This window comes from Misgurnus anguillicaudatus, chromosome 2 (assembly GCF_027580225.2).
Source record: "Misgurnus anguillicaudatus chromosome 2, ASM2758022v2, whole genome shotgun sequence".
Lineage (NCBI taxonomy): Eukaryota > Metazoa > Chordata > Actinopteri > Cypriniformes > Cobitidae > Misgurnus > Misgurnus anguillicaudatus.
This window is the reverse complement of record NC_073338.2, coordinates 48,183,938-48,210,921: the sequence shown is the minus strand read 5'-3', so window position 1 is coordinate 48,210,921 and position 26,984 is coordinate 48,183,938. Positions and strand designations below refer to the sequence as shown.

Below are 26,984 nucleotides of genomic sequence, written 5' to 3'. Positions count from 1 at the left end.
ACCATACGTCATTGCGTCGCTATATCATCGATATCATGATTTGACCTTTTTTATCATGTAAAAAATTATACCCGTATTATCGTGAACAGTTCGATATGGCACACCCCTACTAAGCATTGGAGCCTTTGATATTGTGATATATATATGAAGAGTTTGGTTCCAAAACGCAATAAATCCATTTTGACAAATTTCGGTAAAAACGTGTTTCCTATACCAAGAAAGTGACAAGATGAAAACCACTATTTTCTGTTACAAACTTTCACATAGCATCTTTAGGTTATAAAAACATAAAAAATTCAAATCCATAACTTGATTTTCAAAGATTTATTATAAAAACGAATTCTTTTTTCCACAAAATGCAATAAATCCATGACCGTTTTTTATTTCAAAATGCTATAAATCTATTAAATCAATGTATAAATGTGCATTCATCTTTACCATTTTATATTTTTTAGTTCACTAGTGGTATGCAATGATTAAAAAAATAAACATTAATGGCATTAACCAAAACACTTTGTTATATTAAGAACACATTGCTGCGGTTATACTTGACTTTGTCTCTTTACATTTTCACAGCGATCAGCTGTAAAATGTTTTGGTCCCGCTCGATTTTCGTTGACTTTGAGTAAAATAATGTAAAGTTTTCATAAGATCCTCTGGGGTCAATGTTTTAGCATGAAAAGCTGCTGTCTGGAGAACAAGCAACCGAGTGCCTCTCGCGGAAATTATTAGATGTTGATGGCTTACGTTTCTTTCCCGTCACAGAAAACCATCACAGGTTTAGCAATGCCATTAAAGTATTATTTTGTTTTGTTTGTTGATCACGAAGTACAAAGTAGATGAGGAAAACTAGGACTCCGTGTACTCAGCGCGCCGCCATTGTTTGTTTACATTGCATGGCTGTAATATCAGAAATGGATTTATTGCGTTCTGTAAAAAAGGAGGAGTGGCGTTTGTCGCATTTTGGGAAAAAAAGGGAGAAAAGATGACAGAATATCACGGCGGGTATTGGATTTTGCGTAAAATTAATTATTTACTTTTAACTACTGACCTGATATAATACTGATTTTGGCAGTAACTCATTTTTTTTCAAAAATGGCGTTTGTCGCGTTTTGGAACCAAACTCTTCATATATATATATATATTGTGATATATAATTGACTTAAACATTTTAATCAAATGTAATGTTTTATGACCCTGTACAATTTCTGAATGGGTTTTGAGTCCATCAAGCTTGTTTTTCCGAAACCAGATCTAACAGAAAAGCTAGGCGACAGTGAGTCTCGTCCTATTTCTTTTGCTGGCCTAATAAAATATGGAGGCAGTCCTGTGTGAATTTCACCCAATTAATACACTCAAATCCATGAGGCTTCGGATAGGTTAAAACATTTTTGGATGATGATGATGTGATTGGCACCCCCTGCTGGTTTAATGGGGTAATACAGATCACATCATTAACATCAATTTTTCAAACTGGAAATGTTATAATAATACATGCTAGACTTTTTAGCTTATTGCCCTAATAAAAAAAGTGCAGTGTTTTGCTAAATATTTAACTTAAAAAAAAAGAAGTGAATCAGAATAATTTTTTAGGTGCGTGTGTGCAAACTAGATTTAAGGGCAATGGGCCCGTTCACACCTGATACAGAATATACAGTTAACATTCTTAACTTGTTTATTTAATCTTACTGACATACATCAAGAGTTCAATGATTTTAAAAAACACTTTTTTTATTTTCTTCCAATATGATCAGTGGATGCCCCTTGCTAAAATAAGTGTACTGTAGCTATGATACACTGTACTACTGTTTCAAATGTATATTTTTGCATGAACCATATTGTTTTACATACAAATTTTAGGTATAAACCATAACCATAGTCTACCTTCATCGGATCACACAAAAAATTGTACTTCCCTATGTATAACCACAGTGTAGAGATCCCTTATTATATCTGTTAACTGGACCAAACCACCTGCTTGTAATGTTTATTTAATAAAATAAATAAACATGTGAAGGAGTTAATCATGTTTTACTCTCTTTATCTGTCTTTTCCTGTAGCTATCTATCTGACCTGGATCGTATCGCTGAACCCTCCTACCTTCCCACCCAGCAGGATGTTCTGAGGGTTCGAATCCCGACCACAGGGATTATTGAATACCCATTCGACCTTCAAAGTATCATTTTCAGGTAGAGGACACTAACCAATTACTCGTCATCTTTTGTGTGAAATTTGGGAGCTGAACTAGAGCACATTTTTTTCTTAGTCGATGTAGGTTAGAATTGAGAATGCATTCATGTGAGATATTAATATTTTCCCTGAATTATTCTTGAGACCTAGCAAGTATGTGACCTACAAGGATTGAATTGCATGTCTGTGTTGCACTTAAATTGATATGTTGTCTTAATTGAGCTATCTAAACTCACAAAACAGATTTCATCTTATCTGGAATTGGGTGAGAAATGCTAGCTTGGCCTGAATGTCATTGGTTAGCTTTATATATCTGAGGGTCTGTATTATAGCTGAAATTGCAACAAGAAATTTGCTTATAGATAATTTAGCTTGACGTTCTTGAAGACGCACCGATATATTGGCCAATAATCGGTATCAGACCATAAAAGCCATTTTTCACAGCTGATAGTTTAAAAACAGCCAATAGTCATGGCCGATATATCCTGTTTATCAAACGGGAATAAGAAAATGTAATGAATTTTAGGGCTGTCATGATTATGAAATTTGGCTGGTGGTTGATTGTCTAATAAATTGTGGCGATTAATTGCCTGTTTTAGTGCTTTGACAATTATGACGATTAATTGTCTGGTTTATTGCTTTGACATTTAATTCTCATACATTTTTTGTGTTTTTTCATGAAATAATTTTTTCACACATTGTTGTGATTATTTAAATTAAATATTTTGCAAGCTTTACCTGGCAGTAAATATTAATACGCATAACACATATTTAAAAGTAATTATTTAATTAATATATCTTTCAAAATTCTTCATAAGAAATAAACACAATAAATAGTAGCTTTAAATAGTAGCCAATCCTGCTAAGGTCATATTAGTACTGGACCGCACATGTCTGTAGTGGCTGCAAAAAATAAATTCCTGCAGCTCCCCCTTGTGTTTTTCAGAGAGATGTGCAATCATTGCGGTGATCTGAGATTATCGCGAAGAGGTCAAACAATCGCGATGAGACGATTATTTAATCATTGTAGCAGCCCTAATGAATTTGAGGTCAACAGTATTACAGCTCAACAGAGTAATTGCATTTTTATGAAGGAATTTTAAGAGATCAGATTCAGAACGGTTATCAAAACATACACAAAGTTTAAAATTAGTAAATTGTCATTTTGGCTTCAGTTTTTTTTTTTCATAAATTGCAGTGTTTCCCATACATTGATTTATTTGTTGTGGCACACCACAGAATCAACACTGGCCCCCACAAATAGAATTTTCATGATTCCCATTTATATTTTTATTTCACTATTTAAAACAGCTTAATTCGGCTTAAAATATAATTTGATATATAATACAGATCAAATACAGATACAGATCAAAGAGTAGAAGTGAAACATTTCAGGTGCCAAGACTAGATCAAACGCAAACACAACATGATGACATCACATATATGCTAATTAGCGGGTGACGTCATCACCACCACAGTCTCCTCAAAATCCTGTGGGAAACACTGAATTGGGTAAGTGCGCATCTAGTGGTTTTGCAGATTAACATAAAAATTAATCAGGAACACTTTTTTATGCAAATGCTTTCACTTAATTGATGAGTTAACTCATCAGTGGCAGGGAAAGAGTTAGTGTTCAATTATTATATGAATAAATAACATTCAGAAAATGTAATCTTCATTCAGTTAATGCAAGTAAATGGAATGACCAAACTATCGGTATCGGCCAGTGTTGTTTATGGCAGCCCTTTTAGTTTTAGTCTTAGTCTTTAGGACAAAAATGCTTTTTAGTTTTAGTCACATTTTAGTCACTTATAAACTTGATAGTTTTAGTAAAATTTTAGTCGACGAAAACACAAAAAGGTTTTAGTCAAGTTTTAGTCGATGAAAATGCAAAAAGGTTTTTGTCAAGTTTAAGTCAATTTTAATAAAATTTTTTAGTTTTTTTACAAATTAATTTAGGTTAAAAAGTATTGGAAATGGGCTTAGGTTGACAAGTAGATACATGTAAAACCTTAAGCTTACCATGAAATGTGTCACAAGCCAATTGTCGAGTAAAATTGAATGTATATGATATGTTAACAGCGTGACTTGTTAGGGTGTTTTCACACCTACTTCGTTTGAGCCCTCCAAACGCTCTCAGAGCAGTTCAGGGTATATATGTGAACAAACCAAGTGATCTCAGACCCCCAAAAGCGAACCGAACTCTTCTGGAGGTGGTCTGAGTACGGTTCGCTTTTGGGTTCTTTTGTGGTTCGATTTCTTTTTGATATGTGAAATCAATGAGGTCCCGGTCCGTTTCGCGTGTGGTTTTGACATTGTATCAAAATAAACTGCTGCACAGAAAGCTGTGGTCTGAGTTCTTATGAAGTTGTGATGTGAACAAGAAAGGGTCTGAGATCACTTCAGTTCTGAAGAGGACCAAAAAAAGACCTGGGTCCTCTTTTGAGTCCACTATATTGTGAACACCAAAAGGACTGAGGTCACATCCGGCTAGTCCCTTTTCTGGTTCACTTTAAGTGAACTGGGTTTGGTTCTTTTAAAATGAACTTTATGTGAAAACACCCTTAGTTACCTTTAAAAAAAATATCAGCATGATGAGCCTTCAGGTGCCGCTTGAGGTTTTGTAGTTAGTTAGTTTTGTAGTTAGTTTTGTGCCCACATTTACCGTCGTCTCCCAATATGCATTCCGTATTTCTTTCTGATGGATTATACTGAAAGTATGTCCATAAATCATCTTGTCGTTTCCGTTTATTGGCGTCATCGCCACCGTCCTTCGAACTCACCACAGCTGCAGGTGTGTTGTTGTTGTGTGAAATCTGGTGCGCAATCTAGCGCATTTTGTTATTGTCACCATTGACGAAAAACAACACTGGTATCGGCAGATATAGGTCTAAATAATCAGCTATTGGTATTGGTGGAAGATGTTATATTGGTGCTCCTTGAAGCATTATTCAGTGTGCAGACTTTTATTGTTTTTCATTATTATGATATGACCTCACATACACTTTCTGAGATCACTTTTGCATGCCAGATGATATGAAAATTAATAAAACCATGAAGGAGATTATTTTTGTCCTTTCTGCCATATTGACTCAATAAATGATTACCATCAGCTCTGTGGTTTTTAATCTCTTAAACCCTCATGAACCTCGCGGGGAGCTTGCCGGAAGAGTACCTCCCAGAGTTTTTGAATCGCTTTTCTCCCGCCGTCTTTTCGCACGTCTCGCACCCGCCGCTTCTGTCTGTCCTCTTGCCAAAGTTGTTTGATGAGTACAGAGTGAATGTGGAAGCTTGTCCTACATTAAAAGCGCGTGTATGTTCAGAAGTAGGTCACCCAGCCTCTGGCCAAAGGAAACGAGGACGTTTCTATCTGGAGGAACTTTATTTTAAGCAGCCAATCCTACAGGGCTTCATTAATCAAAGGCCCCTCTGTGAACTGCTGGATCGGGGCTCTGACGCCACTAGGAGGCGCTGTGGTCCCTCAAACCCCAAATTACTGTCGCATGTTCATTCTTCACTGCTGCTATGTTTCTGAAATCTAGGGCTATGGCTGTGTTCAGAAAAGCATGCTACTTTTATGCTTGTGCATACTATTCTGATGACGAAATTTGCATCATGCGCACTGTACATGGACCCTCGCGTATGCGTAAAAACTGAACCATACTTCTAGGTAGGGCTGTCTAACAATTAATCATGACTAATCGTTTGCAAAATAGAAGTATTTATATATAATATAAAGATATAAAAATGTATATACAGATGTAAATTTTCTTAAATACTTACATGCATGTGTATTTATATATACATAATTATTATACACAACACACATATATGATGTAAAAAAAAATTATTCTGCAAACGATTAGTCGCGATTAATCGTTATGCTGCCCTAGCTTAAAGGAATATTCCATTTTCTTAAAAGAAAAATCCAGATAATTTACTCACCACCATGTCATCCAAAATGTTGATGTCTTTCTTTGTTCAGTCGAGAAGAAATTATGGTTTTTGAGGAAAACATTGCAGGATTTTTCTCATTTTAATGGACTTTAATAGATCCCAACATTTAATACTTAACTCAACACTCAATAGTTTTTTCAACGGAGTTTCAAAGGTCTATAAATGATCTCAAACGAGGCATTAGGGTTTTATCTAGCAAAACGATTGTCATTTTTGAAAAAAAAAAAAGCTCTTTTAAACCACAACTTTTCGTCTAGGTCCGGTCCAGCGCGACCTAACGTAAATGCGTAGTGACGTAGGGAGGTCACGTGTTACATATATGAAACGCACATTTGCAGACCATTGTAAACAATAAACTGACACAAAGACATTAATTAGTATCAGTTGACATACAACAACGTAGGAACGGTCCTCTTTCAACACACTTGTAAACACTGAGGCGGAGTTTCGCGTTCGTCCTCTGTGACCTCTTGACGTCATGACGTATTGCGTGGGGTCACGCTGGCGCATCACGACTGGATCTAGACGAGAAGTTGTGGTTTAAAAGTGGATATTTTTTATTTTTCTTGTCAAAAATGACAATCGTTTTGCTAGATAAGACCCTTATGCTTGTTTGGGATCGTTTATAGTCCTTTGAAACTCCGTTGAAAAAAACTGTTACGTGTTGAGTTAAGTGTTAAGTGTTGGGGTCCATTAAAGTCCATTAAAATGCAATGTTTTCCTCAAAAAAACATAATTTCTTCTCGACTGAACAAAGAAAGACATCAACATTTTGGATGACATGGTGGTGAGTAAATTATCTGGATTTTTCTTTTAAGAAAATGTAATGTTCTATTTCATCCCTACTGACCGCCAGAGGCGGTGCTTAAGCACTGAATGATCCATCTCGCGCATGCGCAGGTCGAGTGTTTATACCAACAAAGTCACCCGTGACCCCTGATGCCTACGGAGAGTCTATAACTTCCGGTGACATCAGAGGATCTGTTCCTTTTCATCTTCTCGCTTCGCAGGTTGTTTTTTCCGCGCTAGCAAAAGACTACAGGATATTGTGTTTCATTCGTTGCTGGTGGCCTTGTGACATTTTATTGTCGGAGCAGCGAGTTGCTCGCCCTCCAAAGGCCGCAACGAAATCTACCGACAGGTGAGTTACAAACTTTTTATATAACTGCTCGTTTGGTGCATTTGTTGGTGACGGCTGTGTTTTCGCTCCCTCTCCCGACATTTGTAATCTAACGTTAACAGTTACCTTTATATTATTGATTCATCTGCGATTTATTGTTGTAACACGGACGAGTTTTTTGGTTGATTGTTCAACTGCGCTCGTGTAGTTACTTTGTGCCAACTCGGTTGTGCCGGTTTATTTTGTTAAACGTCTTTTTGCGCTTTAACTGCGCTTTTTGTATTTAGTACCAACTCGGTTGTGTCGGTTTTTGTTAAACGTTCGGCACTTAACTGCGCTTGTGTATTCGTGCCAACTCGGTTGTGCCAGCTTTTTGTTAATCGTTCGGCGCTTAACTGCGCTTTGTGTATTTTGCTACAACTCGGTTGTGCCAGTTTTTTGTTAATCGTTTCGGCGCTTAACGGCGCTTTGTGTATTCGTGCCAACTCGGTTGTGCCGGTTTTTGTTAATAGCGCTTACCCTTAACTGGCTTCACAACGTTTGCGGTGACGGTTGTGCTTTCGCTCCCGGCACCGGTACTGCGTTTAGTGTCTTATTTTTTCGTTACCCTAAGCTGGTGAAGGCAGTGCTTTCGCTCCCGTTACCAGCCTATTTGTACCTCAGTGACTAGATTGGTGGCAGTGTTCCCGCTGAAGCTAATCTTTTTTCTTTTTTGCTACATTTGTTGGTGAAGGTTGTGCTTTCGCTCCCTCTCCCGGCATCTGTACTGCATTCTGTGTCTATTTTTTCGTTGGGATAGTTTACCCTTAGCTGGTGAAGGTAGTGTTTTCGCTCCCGCTCCCAGCATAGGTGTGCCCCTGTGATTAATTGGTGGCAGCGTTTCCGCCGAGGCTACCTTTTTTCTCAGTTGCCAGCATGGTTGGCAACCACTCCTGCTCGGCCTGTATGGCTCCTCTGCAGCTTGAGGATGGCCATGATTTATGTCCCTCATGTCTTGGCTTCGAACATTTAAAGGAGGGTCTTTCTGACGACCCCTGCATGAACTGCGGTATCATGCCTCGGGCAGTGAGGGCAGCTAGACTGACTGAGGTGGAGCAACTGTTGGGCTCTACTTTGTCGATTGGACATTTGACCCCAGCCCAGCGACTGGTTCCAGATCAGTCTGGGCAGTCTAAACGTCGGGCTGCTGAGGCTGCAGGCCCCACTCCTGCAAAAAAGGCTAAGGGACCCCGGCTTGCCTCTAAAGTGGACCAACTAACAGCGGAGCTCAATACTATGAAGTCCCTCTTCCTGGCTTTCCAGTCCGGTACTGGAGCAGAGCCGCCAGATGATTTTGTCCCCTCGGCAGCCTCCTTGGAGTCGGAGGACGATGTGCTTTCCATGGCAGCGTCAGCTGGCCAGTTTAATGAATATGAGCCAGAGGTACTTCCACAGATGGAAGCCTCCCAACCTTCTGGGGCCTGCTCCCGTTCTTCAACCCATAGCTCTACTGGTGGTGTTGAGGACTGCTCTATGGGAGCCATCATTCGTATGGCTCTTGCTCGTCTCCAGTTGGACGTCCCGCAGACTCAGCCGGCTCCGGCCAGTGCTTTTTTCAGGCGTGTCCCAGCCTCCGTCAGCTTTACTGCGCCCCCATCGGAGGAGTATTTGAGGGAGTTGCAGGCATGTTGGAGGGATTCTAGGGCCCTCTCTCATGCAACGTCCGATGGCCGGACCCTGGCAGCCATGCAGGACGCCCAGAAGTTCGGATTGGACCGCATGCCAGCAGTTGAGCCGACAATAGCGGCTCTTATCATCTCACCTGATGAGGCTTTGAGGCCGGATGCTAGGTGCCCTCGTCCCCAGTGCCGGGTTACAGATGACCTGCTCTGTAAGGCCTATGATGCAGCGGCCCGCATGGGACGCATCGGTAACTCCATGTCCCACCTGATGCTCGCTTTGTCAACTTCCCTGCAGGAGACTGAGTTGGATGCCTCCGTCCACAATTTTAGCGATGCTTCACTACAGGCATTCGCATTGATGTCTAGGGAATTGGGGCGGTTGATGTCTACTCTTGTGCAGGCTCGCCGCCAGGTATGGTTGGCACAATCTCCTCTCACTGAGGCCTGTAGGAGAACCCTCCGCAGTGTTCCGGTGGAACCAGGGGAGCTGTTTGGTTCCGCAGCTCTGGAAGCGCTTGAGCGCACGATCCAAGCCGGACGGACTCGACAGCAGCTGTCCGGGCTTCAAAGAAGCGTTCCGCCTCCTAGCAGGCCTAGAGGTCCTCCAGCTGCCCCACAGCGCAGCTCTCGTCCACAGGCTCATCCTAGGGGCTACCTAAGGTCTCTGCGCCCACGTCCACAGCCTGCTCAGCAGCAGGCACCGACCTTTCGGGTGCCTGACCGGCTGCCCTCAGGACAACCGCAGTCCTTTCCAACCCGTCGTGCCTCTGGAACCTTTAGAGGCCGGGGACCCCGGCGCTGAAGCCCGGGGGTCGGCCGTCGGCTGTTTTTCCCAGCAGCAGCTCAGCTATTGGGCTGCTTCCATCAGGGACCCATGGGTGCTCTCAACCTTAACCCACGGGTACAAACTTCAGTTCCGACGCCGGCCCCCAGCCCATGGCCGGGTCAAGATGACCATCATAAGCGACCCGGCAAAAGCCCAAGCCCTCACCCAGGAGTTGTCCGCCCTCCTGGACAAGGGCGCCATCGAGCCAGTAGATCCCCTATTGCACCCCGGGGGGTTCTACTCAACTTACTTTCTGGTAGCAAAGAAAGATGGCGGACTCCGTCCTATCCTCGACCTAAGGGGTCTCAACAGGTTCCTGAAGGTTCTGAGGTTCCACATGCTGACCACTGCAGAGGTTCTACGTACAATTGCCAAAGGAGAGTGGTTTACGTCAGTAGACCTGAAGGATGCCTACTTCCACATCCCTATAGCTCCACACCATCGGCAGTTTCTGCGGTTTGCTTTTCAAGGGCATCATTTCCAGTTCCGAGTGCTCCCATTCGGTCTCTCCCTTTCCCCTCGGGTGTTCACCAGGTGTGTGACGGCAGCCCTCTCGCACTTGCAGTCGCGGGGCATGAAGATTCTCCCATATCTGGACGACTGGCTCATCTGTGCGCCATCCCAGTTTCAGGTGGCACTGGACACGTCGTGTCTTCTCTCTCATGTGGCCCGCCTGGGCCTCCGGGTGAATTTTACAAAGAGTTGCCTGGTTCCATCGCAGGGCACGCTTTTTCTCGGGATGACTCTCGATGCAATCACCATGAAGGCTCGCCCATCACCACAGCGGGTGGACGACATCCTCCGCCGCCTCCTCCTGTTTCGGGGGGGCAGGCAGTTATGCTATGTGGAGTTTTTGCGCCTCCTAGGGAAACTCACAGCTGCCGCTACCGTGATTCCTCTAGGACTGCTGTCGCTGCGTCACCTCCAGAGGTGGTTGCACGGCTTTCACCTAGATGTCAAGTGGCACCGGCACAGGAAACTCAAGGTGTCACGTCGTTGCCTTCTTGCTCTGGCCCCATGGAGAGTAAGGTCATTTCTCCTGCAGGGCATGCCCTTGGGTTCCATCGCATCTCGTCGGGAAATCCTCACAACAGATGCTTCCCTCTCGGGATGGGGTGCTGTGTGGCAGAATCAAACAGCTCAGGGGCTGTGGTCTGTGCAGGAGCGCTCACAGCACATCAATGTCCTGGAACTGCGGGCTGTGCACAAGGCATTGCAGGTTTTCCTTCCCTTCCTGGGAGGCCGGCATGTGCTTGTGCGATCAGACAATGTCTCGACTGTGTCTCACATAAACCACCAAGGAGGCACCAAGTCTGCACCACTGCTGCAGGCATCCCAGGATCTCCTGCTGTGGGCAGGGCCACACCTGGCCAGCCTGAGGGCGATGTATTTGCCTGGGGAGCAGAATCAGGCGGCAGACTTACTCTCCCGTTGCAAGCCTCCGCCGGGGGAGTGGCGGCTTCATCCGGATGTGGTCCTCAGCATCTGGGACATCTTCGGCAGGGCAGGGGTGGATCTCTTTGCCTCAGAGGAATCAACCCATTGCCCCCTTTGGTTCTCCTGGACGGAGAAGAGCAGCCCTCTGGGCCAGGATGCTCTCGCACACGATTGGCCAGAGGTTCTCCTCTATGCTTTTCCACCAATCCCTCTGATTCTTCCAACACTGCAGAGAGTCCTCCAACACGGTCACAGGCTACTGTTGGTAGCCCCCTTCTGGCCGGGAAGAACATGGTTTCCACTGTTGTACAGTCTCTGCAACGGTTCACCGTGGCGCCTCCCAGACAGGAGGGATCTCCTGTCTCAGTTACGGGGCCAAATCTGGCATCCCGATCCTCACCGCCTGCAGCTGTGGGTCTGGTCGCTGCAGGGCCCGACCCGCTGCTGACTGAGTGTTCAGATGGCGTCTGCAATACCATATTGAATGCAAGGGCGCCTTCTACCCGGGCGCAGTATGAGAACAGGTGGCGGCTGTTTACTACATGGTGCTCAGACAGGAATGTGGACCCTGTGCACTGTTCAGTTCCAAAGATTCTAGAGTTTCTCCAGTCACTCTTGGATGGCGGCCGGTCCCCGGCTACCTTGAGGGTATATGTGGCAGCCATTTCCTCTCGACATGCTCGGGTGGACAACGACACGGTGGGGTGTCACAGATTGGTGTCCCTTTTTCTGAAGGGTGCATGGCGGTTACGCCCCCCACGAGCACAACGCGCTCCAGCCTGGGATCTACACCTGGTGCTCGATTCCCTATGTTCACCTCCCTTTGAACCCCTGGCTCAGGCAGAGCTGAAGTGGGTCTCTATTAAGACTGCCTTTCTCCTTGCTATCACGTCAGCGAAACGTGTTGGGGAACTTCATGCGCTCTCTGTGAGTGACTCATGTTTGAGGTGGAACTCCGATGGCTCGGGGGTTACCCTGTGGCCAAATTCAGCTTTTCTTCCGAAGGTTTTGTCATCAACCAACCTTAACCAGCCTATCCACCTGGCACAATTTACTCCCCCAGAAGGGGAGGACAGATTACAGCTGCTGTGTCCCGTACGGGCTCTCAGAGCCTACGTTGTCGCGACTGCAAGTATAAGGCAGTCAGACCAGCTCTTCCTCTGCTATGGTGGTCCTAGGAGGGGCTGTGCTCTCTCCAAACAGCGGTTGTCTCATTGGGTGGTGGATGTAATCACCCAGGCATATAAACGAGGTGGTCACCCCCTGCCATCCGGGGTGAGGTGCCACTCTACCAGGGCAGTCTCAACTTCATGGGCGGCCCTGCGCGGCGTGCCCCTGGAGCGCATCTGTGAGGCGGCATCATGGGCATCCCCGAGTACCTTCTCCAGGTTCTACCGGGTGAATGTCGCCACCCCCCATCCACTGGAGGTGGTCCTGTTGCCAGACTCTGCGCTGTCCTCTCAATAAGGTACGTGCTAAATTCCTCGTGACTTTTCTGGTATGTGTCATCCAGTGCTTAAGCACCGCCTCTGGCGGTCAGTAGGGATGAAATAGAACGAGAGTTACGTATGTAACTACGGTTCTATGAATCCCGGATGACCGCCAGAGCGTTCTGTCACTCAGAATTCCCGTGTACTCGCGAGAAGATTCTGTAGGAACAGATCCTCTGATGTCACCGGAAGTTATAGACTCTCCGTAGGCATCAGGGGTCACGGGTGACTTTGTTGGTATAAACACTCGACCTGCGCATGCGCGAGATGGATCATTCAGTGCTTAAGCACCGCCTCTGGCGGTCATCCGGGATTCATAGAACCGTAGTTACATACGTAACTCTCGTTCCTTTAAGACCTTTGTACAAAGGATTGTTGCTTTTAAATACTGTTTTTAGAGTTTTTCTTTGTTGTATGTAACCAGCAAAGGATTGGGAATCCCATTTTATCATTGCAAATAAACATTACATTAATTTTTTATGAGACTTACAAATGTTTGTACATAAATTCGACATAGTCGAAAATATAAGTGCATATATTTGCATGTTAGGTTTCTATTGCTTTAAATTGAATGACTTCCTTATGATTTATGAAACAATGAAGCAAACATCATCTCTGTCTTCCTCTCTTCAGAATGGTTGATGTCGGGGGTCAGAGGTCAGAGCGCAGGAAGTGGATACACTGTTTTGAGAATGTGACGTCCATCATGTTTCTGGTGGCTTTGAGCGAGTATGATCAGGTTCTGGTGGAGTCGGACAACGAGGTGAGTAACACCTACGCCTTAACACGTGACATCATGGTTGCAATGGCAAAACTTATTAAAATATACATTTATCTGATATACAGGTCCAAAATCACATGTCTACCTTTTAGTTGAAATATTAAAGGGATAGTTCGGCCAAAAATGATATTTAACCCATGATTTACTCACCCCCAAGTTGTCCGAGATGCATATGTCCATCATTTTTCAGACAAACACATTTTCAGTTATTTTAGAAAATGTTTTAGATCTTTCAGTTAATTAAATGTGAAGTTACGGGGTCCACGAACTTCAAGTCCAAAAAATGTGCATCCATCCTTCACAAAATAAATCCAAACGGCTCCACGATGATAAATAAAGGTCTTGTTGCATAAATATCTTGCATCCGGTAATCCCGCCATCTTAGACTCCTCTGTATTCAGGAGAGACTATTAGCGTAGTGTACGCACTTTTCTTAGTGACCTATGACAAATTCGGAGGGCGGGGACACAGAGCAGCAGCAGAGTAACCTCCGTACGCTGCGTAAGCTCTCATCCTGAATGCGGATGCGACTAAGATGGCGGCATTACCAGATGCGAGTTATTTTGGTTTATAAAGTTTTAAATGTGGATATTTCTACAACGAAAGTGTGCGGATTTCCCTCAGAAGGCCTTTATTTATCATCGTGGAGCCGTTTGGATTTATTTTGTGAAGGATGGATGCACATTTTTTGGACTTGAAAGTTGTGGACCCCGTAACTTCACACCAAACCAACCGAAAGATCCAAAACATCCTCCAAAACACCTGAAAATGTGTTTGTCTGAAAAATGATGGACACATGCATCTCGGACAGCTTCAAGGTGAGTAAATCATGGGTTAAATATCATTTTTGGCCGAACTATCCCTTTAAGATGCAAATAGAGAATTAAATCTGAGCCCTTATTACATTGAGAGTTAATCGCATACAAAATAAAAGGTTTTTTTTTGCATAATATTTGTGTCTTATTATTATGTATATTTAAACAGAAACACACACATGTATACATTTCAGAAATGTTTTATTTATATATCAATTTTGTTAATTTTTATACGCACGTGATACACGTCTGGATCCGAACCTTACTTCTGGTTTTGTTTTTTTAATGGTTGCTAAACTGATCTCTTGAACAAATGCCTCGTCGAAAATAACAAATGTTTTGGTTTCCTAGGTAATCTATGTGTTGCTTTTTGCTAGTTATATAAATAAACTACGTTTAAAGAACTTTGTTGTTATTTATTCTTAGCGGAGTTTACCGGAAGTTACGTGCGGACCGCGACAGCCGCTCGTTTATGTTGTTACTGCTGAAACGTTCTATATAAAAAATAAATAAATTTAATACACATGTAAATGTTTCTTAAATACATACATAAATGTGTGTGTATTTATTTATACATAATAATTACACACAGCACACACTGATATATTATGCAAAAATGTTGTATGCGATTAATCGCGATTAATCCTCCTCCACCCATTTATGATGCCAGTTGCACTACCAATATAAAAACAGCAGTATATTTCCAGTTGGAAGATTTAGGCATTAATTGTTACTAACACATTACAAATCGCCTGGTGGTGATTAGGGCTGTCACAATGATTAAATAATCGTCTCACCGCGATTGTTTGACCTCATCGCGATGATTTCAGATCACCGCAATGATTGCACATCTTTTTAAAGAACACAAGGGGGAGCTGCAGCACCTGTATAAACGAGACCGTGGGGCGCTTCTTAACTGACAGTGTAACGCAATACATTGCAAAGCAATTCAATACAGTTGAAAAAACAGCATTTAAAGAAATGCTGCAAAACTTTGATAAGCAGTTTGAACTGCCAGGTAAAACATTCATTTCCAAAACAGCAATTTCAAATTTACGGAAGTGAAGGATGCTCCGATCAGACAATTAATCGTCATAATCGCCAAAGTCCTAAAACAGACAATTAATCGTCATAACCCCCGCAATTAATTAGGCAATAAACCGTCGGCCAAATTTCTTAATCGTGACACCCCTAGTGGTGATTCATATCTCATTTGACAATGAGGTTAGAAAAGTTCTAATTTGCATTTCAATTAAATAGTTCACTCTCGAGTTCTAATAATATTAGCAGAAATGTCAATTTTTATTTGGTTTCTAAAATATTTGAAAAATGAGTGTCTGATATAAAAAGGCCTTTATTCATACAGTAATGATCACATCATACACTAAAGATGCTCTCATGGTTCTTTTTAGAATCGTATGGAGGAGAGCAAGGCTTTGTTCAGGACGATAATCACATATCCATGGTTTCAAAACTCCTCCGTCATCCTCTTCCTCAACAAAAAGGACCTGCTAGAGGAGAAGATCTCTTACTCACACCTGGTCGACTACTTCCCTGAGTTTGATGGTACGTCTTCTCCTTAAATTACCATAATACAATCAGATTTTTCATCTTGATTGGGTTAATTCAAGCTGTAACAAAACATTTCTTTTACAATGTTTTTGCTAAAGTATTTGTGTGAGATGTCTTATACAACAACGAGCAATCTTATACAACATGAGCTTATAAGTACAGATGCACCAATATGAAATTTTCCAGCAATAGCCGATTATTGAGACTGATATCTGCCGATACCGATAGTTTGGTAGTTATATTAACTAAATTCTGAAGACTAAACTTTCTGTATGTTATTCATTCTTATTACACGGCTCTCTGGAATGCTTGATTCTGATTGGTCAGTTGAGACATTTGCAGGTTCGTTCTTTTCAAATAATAACCGTTCCAAAGTAATAACGCATAGCCGGTACTACTTGTACGAGTAAAATCGTTTCGCGCCAATAAAGATTACTGTTTGGCGCCATCTTGTGACAAACACTGGACAACCACAATTAAGAATGGAAAATTTTGACATTAATTTTAACATGTACAGAAAAAAAACAGGATAGAAGAACGAACAACGACAAGACACAGAGAGCTTACTGAGACTGAACTTGACAAAATAGAGCTTGACAGCTACGAAGCCAACACACAAAAAAATACAGAATGGGTATTAAAACTTTTCAAAGACTGGCTAAAGAGAAAAAAATGGAGACAGACAAGTATAAAGCAGAGGATCTTAATAAGGTATTACGATCATTTTATGCATCTGTGCAAAGTTTCGCGGAAGGATAAAAATGTTAATTTAAACAAAAAAATGCCAATAAAATGTTTCAAATTCATATTCATGTCCAGTTTTTATTCTTAAGTGGCAAGTAGCCGTGTAATAAGCGGGATAATGTAGAGGCAGCCGGTAGTTATCGGGAAATAAGCCCCTTCAGTGTGATACAAGACCCTCCGCTTCGCGTCGGTTCCTGATCACACTGTCGGGGCTTATTTCCCGATAACTACTGGCTGCCTCTACATTATCCCTTACATATAATGACCATTAATATTGAACATTAAACTAGTGATGTGTTATTACATTTTCTACACAGAGAGCTCAAACTTATTGCATTTTCCTGTTCTCTTTTGATTGACAGGATGTTTCCTGCCATGACTATCAGCTGTTTTTAAACTATTGGCCGATAATGTTAAAATTGCTTTTATCGAACGATACTGATTATTGACCAATATATTGACGCACCTCTACTTAAAAGAATGGCACCAGAATTTATTGTCATAAACTGTTTTTGAGGAGCGTGCAAGCTGTGCAATAATTAATAATGTTATACCACGGGTCTGATGAATGCTGTATTCTGATTGGCTGAGAAATGTTTAGTGGGTATGCATTAACTTCTGATAACCGCACACCTATCTTTTCAAATGTCTAGACCGACATTATCATAATTCCTCCCTCACAGCATGTAAGTTAACTCCTGTTAGTATTGCATTGTGAGCGAATCTTTCAAACATGGTAAGGAGCGTCACATTTCCGGCTGACGTCAGGTATTCGGGCCAATAACAACGTACAGACTAGCTCGCCAATCAGGGACACAGAGCTTTTCAGATCAATGAGTTTTTTTAGCAATGAAATAGGTGAACTTTAACACACTGCGTGCCACAGTAAAAATGAGTTTAAATAATTGGTTCAATCATAAAAACGATCAGGATTTTATCTAGGAGTGTAGTAGGGGGGAATATCTGCCCAAAATCAGCCCAATTATGTTTTGGTGTGTGCCGTGCAAAAAAGACAGCATAATATGAAATTGCCCAATGTGTCCAGAGCCGGGTTTCCCAAAAGCATCGTAAGGCTAAGTAGATCGTAAAAACGATCGTACGAATCCTCTTAGAATTACGGGCTGTTTCCCAAAAGCTTCGTAACTTAAGTTGCACTTGAAAATTGTCGTAGATCTACGAGTGCTCTGGAGTAATCGTTCATTCATAAGTGCATCGTAAGACAACAGAGTTACAAGGTCACCTACAGGACAACCAGCAAATTGCACTCCTGCAATGACTATAATGTAATGTTTTAAATGTTTATTTATTTATTGGGTTCTTTGTTTATTTTATATTAAATATATAATATAATATATTTAAAATTCAAATGAGAAATCAAATTTAAATGACTTAACATAAATTAATAAAGAAGGAAAACGTATTTTGTACAAGTTGGTAAAAGTTTTTTGTATTTTGGTAAAAGTTGGTATAGCAAATTGATAAATGGTTCATACCGATTGCTGCTAAAATTCATCTAAACATTGTTTTGAAGGGAAATGGCATATAATTAAAGAAACCAAATAAATATTTACGGTACAATGCAATAATCCATAATAATAAATAAACATAGATAATAAACAACAAATAATAATAATAATCTAAACTATAATAGAAACGCAGAAGGCATTTCCCAGTGGGACGAGTCCTAACTAAATGCGGAAAATAATATTTAATAAATTATTAAAACATTTAAAAAGTCATTGAACAATAATGAAAATATATTAGAATATTAGTGCACATCGGCTGAAGATCATTAGCCTAAACAAGCTTCTGCTACAAATTCGAGTCATTCTATTGGTGACATTTCAGCACTTGACAAATGGATAGCGACTCGTAAGTAGCACTTAAAACCCAGCTGCAAGCGATCGTTTCACGTGCATCTTTGGGAAACGCACGTAAATGAACAACGAATGTTCGTTAAGTAGCTCGTAGAAAGCGCTCTTAAGAGCTAAGTTCAATCGTTATCAGGAAACCCGGCCCAGATCCCTTTTTTGATCTCTTCAGATCTCAGTGCCGCATAACTATCATCAGATTGTGAAATAATTGTAATGTATGTCTTCTGTAGATCAAAACAAGTACATTTAAAGTATTTTTTAACTGCATAATTCCCATAAAACACTACTTGTAATCCTGAAAGGAGATCCATTGCTGTTACTATGGAAACAGGAACAGATCTGTGGTAAGGTTAGATAAGTAAATGTCTTCATCTCAGAGCTGGTTGGTTTATTTCAAGGTTATGAGATAGGAGATCATGTTGGGTTTTGAGTAGAGGTCTTCTCGGGTCCAAAGAAATGTACCCAAACCGAAATGACCCAAGTCTCTTTTTACCCGAACCCGAGGTAATTTTATATATATATATATATATTAGGGCTGTCAAAATTATTTTAACGCCACTAATTTTATTAACGGAGATTAACGCAACGCGCAATTTCTGTTTGACCCTTGGTCCAGCCCATAGTTGAATGAACAGAGACGCAGACAAATGTGACTCTCTCTAAATGAGTAAAAGGTTTTCATAGAAATAAGAACATTAAGCAAATCGTCTACCAAATCCAATGCTCTAAATGCTCGTTGGACATCTGATATGATCTTTATTTATACGTCTGAGAGGTGTAACGTTACCGTCCTCCTAATGCTTAATCTTCTACAAAAATGCGTCTCAATTCATTTTGGTTTCGCTTTTATGCATGACTTATAAAATAGACTGCAGGACTTGCTTGATCTTAAAATAGTCATTAAGAGAGTCATTAAAGTTCGGTACCTGATTAATGTTAAAGAGTTATTAAGAGCGACAAGACTCAAAAGCGATCCCCTCACGCTGACTGACTGACATCTGAAGCGCGTGCACACAGACGCGCGAGTGCGCGACCTGGATATATAGACATCTACACAAAATTACAGTTTTACAAATATCTGTTTTTATAAGAATTCACGAAGGTAGGATCTATAATCTGTTATGTCTTAAGTAAATGTTTGGTTAACTGTTGGGTAAAACTATCTGATGTGTAACATTATATTAGATCACTTAGATTTTAAGCAGTCTGTCTCAATGTCAATCAAACAAAAGGAAAAAAGTTGATGATGATGTTTTTGCTTTGTGTGTGCTAAATCTATTAGTTTTACCAGTGATCTTAAGGTATTGATGTGGTAATATAATGTATGGATGTGGTAATTTTTGTGGTAATTTGACTCTTTCAACTTCAAACACGTGTAGTTCTGTCATATTTTGTTATATTTCAACAAATCATGCATTATTCTATGTTTTAATAGAGAATGTCAAAATGTGAACAACTATTTTTTTTTTTAAATTTGCTAATTCTGACTCAACTTGCCAGCACAGGTCACAAATGATGCAGCAGCAAACAAAAATGGAGAAAGAAAAATCTTCTTAAAGAAAATTCGTATACAAAACAATGGCTGGTGATCCTGTTAAAAATGTAAACAGGCTGTTGTTAACATACATTTGCATAAAGCATCTATATATGTATATATGATTAGAATATTAAAAACCTGAAAAGTGTTAAATTAGGGTAAATTTAGAATGGATAAAAATGTGCGATTAATTTGCGATTAATCGCAGTTAACTCATGAAATCCTGCGATTAATCTAGATTAATTTTTTTAATCTATTGACAGCCCTAATATATATATATATATATATATATATATATATATATATATATATATATAATTTATTTTTTTAAGAAAGACCCGACCCGAGACAAGCCTGAGAAAATTAGACTCGAGTCCCTTTTTTTAACCCATCTGGACCTGAAAGTAAATGGCATCGACATGTGGGCAGTCTGCAGCCCTGCAAACACCAATCAGACAAAAAAGAATAAAATTTGAGGTTTTTCACAGGTTATGGAATTTCTGAAATATCATGGAATATCAAGTCAGGGAATGGAAAAAAACTATATAAACATATATGTTTCAATATAGGTTTTGATATAGGTTTTTAATATATGTGACATAAATAAAATTGGCCGTTTTCCTATATTATATGTACATATATGCACATATATGTTAACCTATATATTGGTAAAATTATTAAAATCTGTAGCTGCTAATAAATGAAACATAAATAAAGGTCCAACCAATGACAGTCTGCACCTGGAGGAGCCAGGATTCAAACCTCCAACCTTCCGATCACAAAACAAAACGCAATCCCACCCGCCACTGTTGGGATTCGAACACCCAACCTTCCGATCATTAGACAACTCGCTCTACCAACAGTAGCTGTTAAATTGTAAACCATTTTGTTATACATGTCCTTCTTTTTTCCACTATCTTCATACAAAAGATAGACCTTGTAAATGTTTTAGGAAACGTGCAGACATCATGACTTTTCTCCCTGTAATTGCCATACACTCTTAAAACGAATGTGTTAAAATAACACATCTAATGTGTTGTCCTTAACTTAACACAACTCTGTGTTATTTTTGTGACAACACACTTTGTGTTGTTTTAACAGATCTTGTCCCTTTTCTTTATTTAAACTCAAAATCAAGATGAAATGACACATAGTGTGTTAAATAGGATTAACACATCCTTTCATAGAGTGCAGTTAAATTCCATAACATGCCAATTACATGTGATACCAATTTCATGTGTTTGCACATACATAAGTTCTTGCTTTTTTTGTTAGTTCTTAGTTATTGCCTTGATAATAGAAAATATGAGCTGGGCATGTATGACATTTGCCAAAGTGAGATATGAGCTACAAAATGACCAGATCCTGCTTTATAGGAGACATAACTTGTATGTATAGGGCTCATATGTGGATATAAAGAAGCAATACAGGAGACCTATATGGCCTGTATAGGCACATATATGCACCTCAATTTTGCATATATGCAGCATCAGGGGTTAAATTGGGATTTGTTATGTGGGGGGGGCTCTGCGGGGAGGGTACTTTAAGGGGTAACATGTTTAATACTGATGACAGCAAAGCCAAATTAATCAGTGGCGGAGCCAGAGGGGTGTCCAGGGTGGCACTGGACACCCTTGACATGTCACTGGCCACCCCGTGTGCCACCCCAAATTTAATGCGCTACTTTCACTTAATCGCTATGTTTATTTTCGACGTGCGGCAGCGCAGCACATTGTTAAAAACCAACATTATGAATATTAACCCTCCCTGCGGTCGCGGCGCAAACTCTTTATTTTTCAATCACTGCGCAAAGAGACTTGGATTACTCTGCTGATTTTGGACATACAGATATGATTTATACATCATTTAAAACGTTCAAGTGTTATTTTTTTGTGTGTCTATAAAACTGAATGTTGTGCTTTTCACAAAATTAAGAAAATATACATAATGCGCGTTCTGTTATCTCTCCATCAGTGACGTCTTTTCAAAAACGCGTCAGAAAAATTACTGTAACTTAACGAATACTTTTCATACCATCAGAAGGTAAATCAATGGTGTGTTTTAATGACATTCTGGACCTCTGATAGGATTTGATAAGTTTCAACTTTAAATCTGTGCCAGAGATTGACCACAAATATCTTATAAAGAGTGTCTGAATTTTTAATTATGCAAATCTATGAGTTTGACACCCTATATCCATTTGTTGCACATGTCATTATGCACAATTGATCAAACTTTAAATGAAGTAAAAGGAATCAACCTCCTTGAATAATTCTCTATGCATAAGATAGGCTACCCAAAAAGATTAAATTAACAAGAAAAGGTACAACACACAGTACTGTATCATCAACATGTCTAATAAATTAGCAATAGAGATTCCCTATGCTGGTCAGCAGCTAAAACAATCGTAAGGTTTGATTTGTGTAATCAAAATACATAAATGTATTAAACTATACAATGAGTTATATGAAGTGTTATCCAGTTAACATACTGTAATTAGATGAGTGACATACATACTTTAGTCCTTAACACGTTTCTAGTCTTCTATTAAGTTTCCTCAACGTGGGCACCATTATTACCTCTCTCTCTCTTTCTCTCTCTCTCTCTCTCTCTCGCTCTCTCGCTCTCTCTCTCTCTCTCTCTCTCTCTCTCTCTCTCTCTCTCTCTCTTGTCTCTACAATGTGAAATGATCCTGTGTGAAAGCCGTTCTTGAAGTTCCTGAGTTTATTCGCTCGAGTTGTATAACTTGCGCGAAGACGCGTTTAAAAGGAAAAGCGCGTGTTTCTGCGGCAATTGCGCCGCCCAATTCGCGTCATTTGCATCGCCCCGTGCGGGGACGCGTCTGATTGCGTCTTTGCATTGACTTTGTATGTAATCTATTCGCGCAAATCGTTGAACTTGCGTTGGTGAGTATGCCCCATAAAGAATGGAAACACATTATTCCCTTCGCGTCAGTGCACACGCACCAGCGCAGCGAGTACACATGCACAAGCGCAGCGGGTACACTGGCACGAGCAGAGCGAGACCTTCAGCCTATGTGCCGGAGCTTAGCCCCGGACGGCCCCGGGCCAATTTAAACCCTGTGCAGCATATATATTATCATATATGGGCATATATGCTGTATATGTGCAGCATATATGTGCATATTAGCTGCATATAGGTTTCATATATGCGCATATATATTATTATATATGTGCATATATGCTGTATATGTGCTGCATATATGTGCATATTAGCTGCATATATGTTTCATATATGCGCATATATATTATTATATATGTGCATATATGCTGTATATATGCAGCATATATGTGCATATAAGCTGCATATAGGTTTCATATATGCACATATATCACCATATAGGTTCTTTCCATATCAGGAATTCTTTATTTTATATAATTAATACTTGATGTAAAATGTAGTCCGCTTGTTAAGTTTTTGAAAATATACATACATGGATACAGGTCATTGAAAGTGCTTAAATCTATTTTATGGAAGAAGTTTTCTATTAAAAAAATCCATATAATTCCCAGTGTAGTGTAGGATAATATCTTAAAAATTGTAGACTTTTTAATCACACTTGCTAAACTGTTCGCTTTAAATGCTTAGGTCTTCTGTATGCAAATGTGGATTCATACCAAAATGCTTTTTTGCATTAAAATGTTCCTGAGAAGGGAACGAGACGCTGTGTCTCCCTTGCAATACTTCCTGCATCCCTGTAACGCCGTCTTTGGCAATATTTCAGATAGCGATATACTTCCTGGCTCCTGCGTCACCCTGTCTTTGCCGTTAAGCCTCACCATTGGTTGAATTTGATATACACATTCAGACACTCTTACCCCTGGAGGTGTCCCCAAAGTGTCACCGCAGTGACGCAGAGCGATTCCTTCGAAAGGGAACTGTAACAATGTATCTTAAAAGGTAACACAATGTAACCTTACTCTTCCAAATGAAACTACAACCTAAACATCCGTTCATTGGCATTGTTTATTCATTTCTACCCTGAAAATGACCTTAAATGTGCAAATAAAATTGATTGACAGGTCTTTCTCAATGAAAATCAACCTATCACCAGCCACACAATGTCGCAAGCGTTCTTGGCAAACAGAGGAGGGTTGTAAATGGACTCGATGCACACAAGGTATTTCGGGTTGTCTCGGGTCACGATGCCGGTAATATTATATGCGACCTGTGTCCGAGGCACACGTGAAACTTTTAGACCCGAAACCGCTCTGTCTCGGGGCGGACCTCAGGTTTTTATGACCCATGAAGACCTTTACACTGTAAAAAAAATTCTTATAAACTAGGGCTGGGTATCGATTCAGATGTTCCAGATCGATTCAATTTCGATTCACAAGCTATCAAATCGTTTCGATTTCGATTCTCGGTTTAATTTTCGATTCCGGTTCTCGGGTCGATTTTTATCCTTGATTCAACTCAATGAATATAGATTTAATTCAAATACTATATTAATAAAAAAGAACAGTGAACATAAGTTTACAAGTGGGTAATTATTAAAAAGAAATTAAAAGCCACAACACTATCGTTGTCGTCTTGCTTGCGAAATGTAAAATGCTTCCATACCTCTGACTTTTTATGTGAAGGTGGCATCAAAGTCGATGAAGTACCTGAAACCACCATTTTAAGCACTGAATGAAAGAATGACAGGCTCCTTGCTAACGTTGCGCAAGGCAAAAAAGAGGGTGACATCTAGTGAAGAAGTAATTTGATTAACGTTAAACTTACGTTCAATGTTTGCAGAAAAAAATGTGGAAAAAAAGATTCTGCTCTTTGAAAATCGATTCTGAATCGACCACGTTATAAAAAACGATTAATCGAAAATTAGATTTTTAGCCTAGCCCTATTATACACAAGTTTTTGCTTTACTTGAACTTAACAACATTCAGTTAAATAATTCTAATTTGTTTTTAGGTTATGTTAACTATATACTAGTATAGAGTAACACTGCCAATGGGATCAAAAATAGCTTGCCTTTCTAAAAAAAATGCCTTGCTATGTGACTATTGCAGTTGCGCACATGATGTCGAAGCAAACACCAGGGCCCCAGACTAACTTTTTTTACTAGGAGCACAGTGGCCCCAAAGTGAAAAATTTTAGGGGCGCAACCAGAAAATTTAGGGGCACATACCGTAAATCAACATGCTAACCAAATATTCACATTTCTACTAAGTAATACACTCTATTACTAATAAATACTTTGATGATAGCTGCAGAAAGTACAATGTGCTGTTTCAAATTCAGTGTCACATCACAAAAAAGGTCACATTTACTGGTCGGACATGTGCGACTGGAGGTAAAATTCAGTGGCACACTCTCAAATTTTGGTGGCAGTCTGGAGCCCTGTAACACGATATATTGTGCAGCTCTATTTTTGAAGCGTGTTTGGTTAACCTACACTTGTGTTTTTCGCAGGGCCCCAAAGGGATGCCCAAGCCGCACGGGAGTTCATCTTGAAGATGTTTGTGGATCTGAACCCCGACAGCGACAAGATCATCTACTCGCACTTCACCTGCGCGACAGACACGGAGAACATCCGCTTTGTGTTCGCGGCGGTGAAGGACACCATCCTGCAGCTGAACCTGAAGGAGTACAACCTGGTGTGAGACGTCCAGCGGTTCCAACGCCCCTCACATCAGTCAGCACAGAACAGGCACCCGCAGAGCGTGCGCACACTGACGTCCACATACGACACGCACACACAAATCATACACACTATCTGCAACACACCTTCGACTTTTTTCCTTTTCCAGCTTCCCATTGTTTTTTTTGGCAAAGTCTGTCCGCTTCCCAGCGGCTCGAGTCAAAGGCCTCTTCCCCTTTTATCAAATTTGACCATCAAAAGTGTCTCGAATTTGACAAAGGGCGTTAGATACCGACTTTCATGCGTTTCAAACAAACGTTGGATTAGCAGAGTTGTGATGAGCTTGCGGACGGAGCGATCCGCGATAAGCCGGCCTGAAAACTGGAAGTGACTTTTTCCTTCCTCTTCTGCATCGTTCGCTCCGATCACGTCATCTGTTCCGAGTGTTTCTCGCCTGGATGAATGAAAAATGTGGTTTTCACGGCTCTGCAAAAAAAAATCACGACATATTTACATACTTGTACATGGACACAAGGACTAGTGCTGTGGTGCCGGAGATTCCCAATCGGATTCCCAAACCAGGGATCCAGGGGGTTCCTCTGATGGTGTGGAGAACTTTTCTCTCGCAGAGATGAATATCTCAATGAGGCTTGTCTTCGATGAATGTAAACTTTATGTGAGAGCATTGCAAATGCAAAAAAACAAAAAGATAAAAAAGATAATGAACGAAAATAGTGTAAGAATGCATATATAAGCAAAACGATACAAAGCACGAGAAGGAGAGATGAAACTAATTAAATAAATCTGTGTATATTGCTGAGATGATCATTTTAAAACCTTTTTAATGATAAGTAACTATAGCTACTTCAAATATAAAATAAATTATAACAGCAGTCGAATTAATGATGGATAAGAGACAGTTAAAGATTCAATTTCTTTTTTTATGTGTGCGAAAGATACGCATACGATAAGTTTTGTTCTGCAGATTTCCACTTTTAATGTTAAAATTATTGCATCGCTTCTTCCCGCGCGAATCTTATTTTATCTTCCAACTTTCCCGGTTAAACGTTTTACTTTACTACAGCAGTTGTGATTTAATAGTTTGGCTGTTTTGAGAGTGTACATATTTTGTCTCGCTCGGATACTTTAGCGATTCTGAATCTGGCTTGTAGACTCGCATTGTCCAGCCGCCCAAGTGCACAGTATTCATCGTTTACGCAAACAATACACCACAGTTAGTTTTGGTCGAAGTATTTCAAACACGGCAACCCGAGTTCCAGTGGTTTTGTGCGAGGAATGGGGGGTCAGGTTATCATTTATGCGCTGAAGTGTATATTTATATTTGTAAATACGTATACACATTATTGCTTATGTACAA

The 26,984-nt window shown here is 40.5% G+C and overlaps 2 protein-coding genes across 2 annotated transcripts in view; both read left to right on the top strand.

The window, feature by feature from the left end:
• LOC141351010 (guanine nucleotide-binding protein G(q) subunit alpha) overlaps positions 1–26,423 on the top strand; it is a 68,830-nt gene extending 42,407 nt beyond the window's left edge. The window contains exons 4-7 of the mRNA XM_073856980.1: positions 2,061–2,189; positions 13,315–13,444; positions 15,690–15,843; positions 25,438–26,423. Coding sequence (XP_073713081.1) covers positions 2,061–2,189; positions 13,315–13,444; positions 15,690–15,843; positions 25,438–25,628 — 604 coding nt within the window. The 3' untranslated portion in view covers positions 25,629–26,423. The remainder of the gene's footprint in view (positions 1–2,060; positions 2,190–13,314; positions 13,445–15,689; positions 15,844–25,437) is intronic.
• LOC141351008 (uncharacterized) lies at positions 8,137–10,215 on the top strand. The gene is made up of 2 exons (XM_073856973.1): positions 8,137–9,988; positions 10,085–10,215. Exon 1 carries the CDS (start codon positions 8,183–8,185, stop codon positions 9,728–9,730), a length of 1,548 nt encoding a protein of 515 aa, XP_073713074.1. The 5' UTR covers positions 8,137–8,182; the 3' UTR covers positions 9,731–9,988; positions 10,085–10,215.
• Positions 26,424–26,984: the final 561 nt, after the last annotated feature.